At 42.2% G+C, this 5,000-nt stretch overlaps 1 protein-coding gene across 1 annotated transcript in view; it reads right to left on the bottom strand.

The window, feature by feature from the left end:
* The window catches only part of LOC125307151 (serine/threonine-protein kinase BRSK2-like), an 89,977-nt gene that overhangs the window by 36,388 nt on the left and 48,589 nt on the right, over positions 1 to 5,000 (bottom strand). The window contains 2 exon segments of the mRNA XM_048262980.1: positions 1,650 to 1,790; positions 4,455 to 4,540. Of these exon segments, the coding sequence (XP_048118937.1) occupies positions 1,650 to 1,790; positions 4,455 to 4,540 (227 nt within the window).

Genomic DNA, 5,000 nt, shown 5'->3' with positions numbered 1-5,000 from the left:
ATTGAAATGGCGTAAATAGGCGACCCATCAGGCCAGCACTAACCTCCGAGCGTGGTAAACAATTGGATATTTCAAGCAGTAAAAGCCCCGGTAAGAACCAAACCAGTTTTGGTTAAAATCTACACACTATAGCTACTGAAAAATGTAAAGTTAATTTATCAAATGTTATTTTTAAGTATTAAGTGGTGGTAATTGGAGGCGTTACGATATATATGTATGTGTGTATGTATGTATGATATGTATGTATGTATGTATGTGTGTGGTGTGATATATATGATCAAGGCCATGAAGACTACATTTATTATACTAGCAGAAACTTTGGCCAGAGCCATTTGAAATGCATGGTACACAAAAAGTTTCATATAAAAAAGCGATTATGGGAATTTAATACCAAACCTCATTTAAACAAATAAAGACATTAGCATATGAGCACACTGTCATTGAGGCGTTTGTTGTATTGAAAAGCCACCAGTAAATGATTTATGTTAATGTAATATTCATAAGATTCATAAATAGGTAATTGCAAAGCTTTGTGTGATTTATGATTTCAGATTTTTTAAATAAACTCTACGCTGAATAATTCACATCTCTTGGTAAATGTTTTTTGTCTAACATGTCTACTTTGTCTATTTAACCCCTCAGATCCTGTTTAAACATATGGAAGGAAGTTTTATCCTTTGTCTCGATTCACATATTTAGAAATAGCAAAGCTAAATGATTGCAATCTTCTACTATTTTTTAATGAGACAATAATCAAAAGTCACCTAACAGAAGTCAACAAGCAACACATTAAAAAATTATATTCAACATCAACATCATAAAAACTATAGCTCAATATTGCATATCACTTTTTAGTCTCAAAGAGAGTGAATACGTGAATAAACATTTCAAACTCAATTTCAACAGAAAATCAGATGAAACTGACAGAAACTTCCTCTACACATCAGATGAAAATGACAGATTGGTGTCTACAGTACCTGTGTGAGGAGCATTACAGTGATATATGATAAGAAACACAACCTCTCCGCCTCTCCGGAGAGGTTTAATATCACATAGAGGGGCTTTGGATTTGCAAGCTAACTGGAAAATACACCTTAGTACAGGGAGACAGAGACACTGGGGTAGTTGGATAGTGTACACAAACACACAAACACAAACACACACACACACCACACACACACACACACACACACACACACACACACACACACACACACACACACACACTCCTCTTGCGTCGCACACCAGCTCTCCCTTCAGTGTTTTCCCCAGAGCGAGTTAATCTCCCCTGCTCTTTAAAGTGCTCGGCGAGATCCGCCAGCTGGGAGATAGATTAAGGCATCAGATCAATAAATAACTGTGAAGGATAATCATCTCGCGTGGAAGGTGACAGTACCCGCACAGCACGGCCATGCATGACAGCGCCAGCTGAGTCTGAAGGTGAGTACGAGCTTCAGCTCCTATAACTCAACTGCCACTACAAAGTCTTGCTGAAGAACGTCAAGGTCACGGATTTGACCCCCACACAAACTGAAATACAAGTCAAGTTGGATAAAATCAACTACAGCATGAATGATTGAAAGAATGAATGAACAAATGAATGAATAAATGAATGAATGAATGAATCAATCAATGAATATATTGCTGACCATATGGAGTGGCTATGGCAGAAGTCCAGGGCAGAGATGATCTGTCTGAAGAATTTGCGTGATTCTTTGGGAGTCAGACGGCCCTTCTTGACCAGGTAGTCAAACAGCTCTCCCCCAGAGACATGCTCCAGTACCAGATACCTGTGGAGAACACACACACGCACACGCACACGCACACACACACACACACAAACATTTTTGTTTGATTTTTTGTCATAGGTGCTCACACATCTGTAAGCAAAACACAAGATATATTTGTATATTGTGGAGAAGAAATAAGAGAGAAAGAGAGAGAAAAAGAGAGAGATTAGCTAGCAGACCCCAGACTATAGTGTGTGTCTGCTCACCCAGACAGCAAAGCCTTACACATGACAGACAGGTTGGCTTTCATCAAATATTAAAGGACAAACTGATAGAGATACAGTGAGAAGAGCAAAAAAGACCATGGGAAACAGAGAAGGAGAAAGAAAGAGAGAGAGAAACTGAGAGAGATTGCAAAGTTTTACATGTGCATGAGGAACAGTTTGAGGTCTGAGGCCAATAACCAATCACAAATCCCTGTGATTACTTCAGCCAATCAAGTGAGTTGCTAGGAGTCTGCCACTGCCACAGAGTCTTCTTGTCACACTTACACTAGAGACCTAATCAATTTATTCACACAGTGACATGCGGTTAGAGAGAGATCAATCCTGACTCATCGCCGCAAATCCAATCTTTTAGAGGAGCCACAAAGATCAAAGGCAGTTAATTCTAGTCAGTTTGTGTTTTAAAGAAATAAGTCAGTCTTTAAACAGCCATTCAAGACTATTAATAGCTCATTCTGTATTAAATCTGGAATTTATTTTTTAATTGGGCAAATCGTCCTGCCGTGTGTAATCCGCAGCTCAATGGTGTGACTTGACTTCCCTGTTAAGCACTGGAGCTGCACTGCGGTTTGTTAAGATTAAGATTAAAAGTCATTCTTTATCATGGATGCTTGAAGTTCATCACTGAGGCTCAGAGATTGGTATGGAAGCAGCGGAGGTCTTTCTATGAATCACAATCTTGTGGAAGAACACATTCATATATCCCTATTTTAACAGAGAGCACATGCACCATCGAAAAACAAAGCAAAAAGACAAAGCACAGCAAACAAGTACCTAAATATACAGTGCATAGTAGTTTGTGTAAGCAGTTAATGTAGAGGTGGGTGAGATATCAATTATGGTACATACAGATACACACAACAGACACACACACACACACACACACACACACACACACACACACACACACACACACACTCTGCAGAAATCTTCTGATTTATTAGCTGATTAAAGGATCTGCTCATGCGATCACCTGTCATGCTTTTCCAGAATTAAGGCCGGATGGCTGTTTGACTTGCGAGTGTAAAATATTCCGGGACACACTCTTTCACGACGACATACCCGTTCCTCCCTGACACGGGCCATCCGTCTGTGTCATCAGAATATTAAGAAAACAAATTCCGGCCTCCCGGCTCCGAGCGAAGCCTTTATCAATTACTGGGAAGAGCATTAGGCAAGCCACTGGACCAGACAGTAGAGAGGAAAAGAGGGAGAGAAGGGAGAGAGGAGAAGAGAGAAGAGAAGAGAAGAGAAGGAGAGGAGAGAAAGGGAGGAGAGGAGGGGAAGAGAAGAGAAGAGAAGGAGAGGAGAGAAAGGGAGGAGAGGAGGGGAAGAGAAGAGAAGAGAAGAGAGAAAGGGAGGAGAGGAGGGGAAGAGAAGAGAAGAGAAGGAGAGGAGAGAAAGGGAGGAGAGGAGGGGAAGAGAAGAGAAGAGAAGAGAGAAAGGGAGGAGAGGAGGGGAAGGGAGGAGAGGAGGGGAAGAGAGGAGAGGAGGGGAAGAGAAGAGAAGAGAAGGAGAGGAGAGAAAGGGAGGAGAGGAGGGGAAGAGAGAAGAGAAGAGAAGGAGAGGAGAGAAAGGGAGGAGAGGAGAAGAGAAGAGAAGAGAAGGAGAGGAGAGAAAGGGAGGAGAGGAGGGGAAGAGAAGAGAAGAGAAGGAGAGGAGAGAAAGGGAGGAGAGAAGAGAAGGAGAGGAGAGAAAGGGAGGAGAGGAGAAGAGAGAAGAGAAGAGAAGGAGAGGAGAGAAAGGGAGGAGAGAAGAGAAGGAGAGGAGAGAAAGGGAGGAGAGGAGAAGAGAGAAGAGAAGAGAAGGAGAGGAGAGAAAGGGAGGAGAGGAGGGGAAGGGAGGAGAGGAGGGGAAGACAAGAGAAGAGAAGGAGAAGAGAGAAGAGAAGGAGAGGAGAGAAAGGGAGGAGAAGAGAAGGAGAGGAGAGAAAGGGAGGAGAGGAGAAGAGAAGGAGAGAAAGGGAGGGGAAGAGAACACAACAGGAGAAAAGAGAGAAACAGAGAGAAAAGAGAGAAACAAACAACAGAATAGGAGGAGAAAAGAAGAGAAGTGGAGAGGAGAGGAAAAGAAAGACAAGAAAGGAAAAGAGTTGTACAGAGAGAAGACAGAAGAAGAGAGGAGAGTTGAGAAGTAGAGAGCTGAGAGGTGGGAGACGTGCCGGGGCTGAGTAAACATGAGGATTACTCATGTAGGAAATGCAGGAATGGAACGGGCTTGATTTCAGCCGCCATAAGACTTGCACAATGACTTAATATTATGCTGATGACTATTGCTGCAGAACATGCCATTGGCAATCCACCTCAATTCACACACATTGTATTTGCAGAAGCTTTGATGGGTGTGTACATTTGCTGAAGGATAAGGATTTGCACCGGGGGGTTGGCGAGGTAACAAGACACACAAACAAAAACACACAAAAAAAGGCAATTATACTTACAAGTATTTCTTATTTTCATAAACATCGTGAAGTTTTAAAACATGTGGGTGCTCGATCAGCTTCAAAATTGCTATTTCTCGTTCCACCTGCAAAAGGAGAGAGGGAGGAGCAAGAGAGAAAATGAGAGAGAGAGAAAGAGAGTGGAGGAGTGAGATAGAGAGAGAGGGTGTGGAAGAGGAAGAGAGAGGGAGAAAGAGATGGAGAGAGTAAGACAGAGAAAGAGAGAGTGACAAAGAAGAGAAGGGGGAGAATGATAGATTAGCTCATGTTTAGTCAGCATTAAATCCGGGTGGGTGTAGAGAGCACAGAGCCAAGACAGAAGCTTGGGGCTTAATTACAGTTTTCCCTCACGAGGAAACACACTGAGCCTGTGTACACACACACACACACACACAGTCAGCAAAACACACACACATGCAAACACACACACATACAGACAGCACGCACAATCAAATAAAGGTTACAAACAGAAACAGGTAGTAGATTTTTGACCATGGTTAAAAAAAAAGTAAGTTTCAATCAGTAATCAGTTCAAAAAGTAATCAA

The sequence above is a fragment of the Alosa alosa genome, chromosome 14 (assembly GCF_017589495.1).
Source record: "Alosa alosa isolate M-15738 ecotype Scorff River chromosome 14, AALO_Geno_1.1, whole genome shotgun sequence".
NCBI lineage: Eukaryota > Metazoa > Chordata > Actinopteri > Clupeiformes > Clupeidae > Alosa > Alosa alosa.
This window is presented reverse-complemented; position numbering and strand designations above follow the sequence as displayed.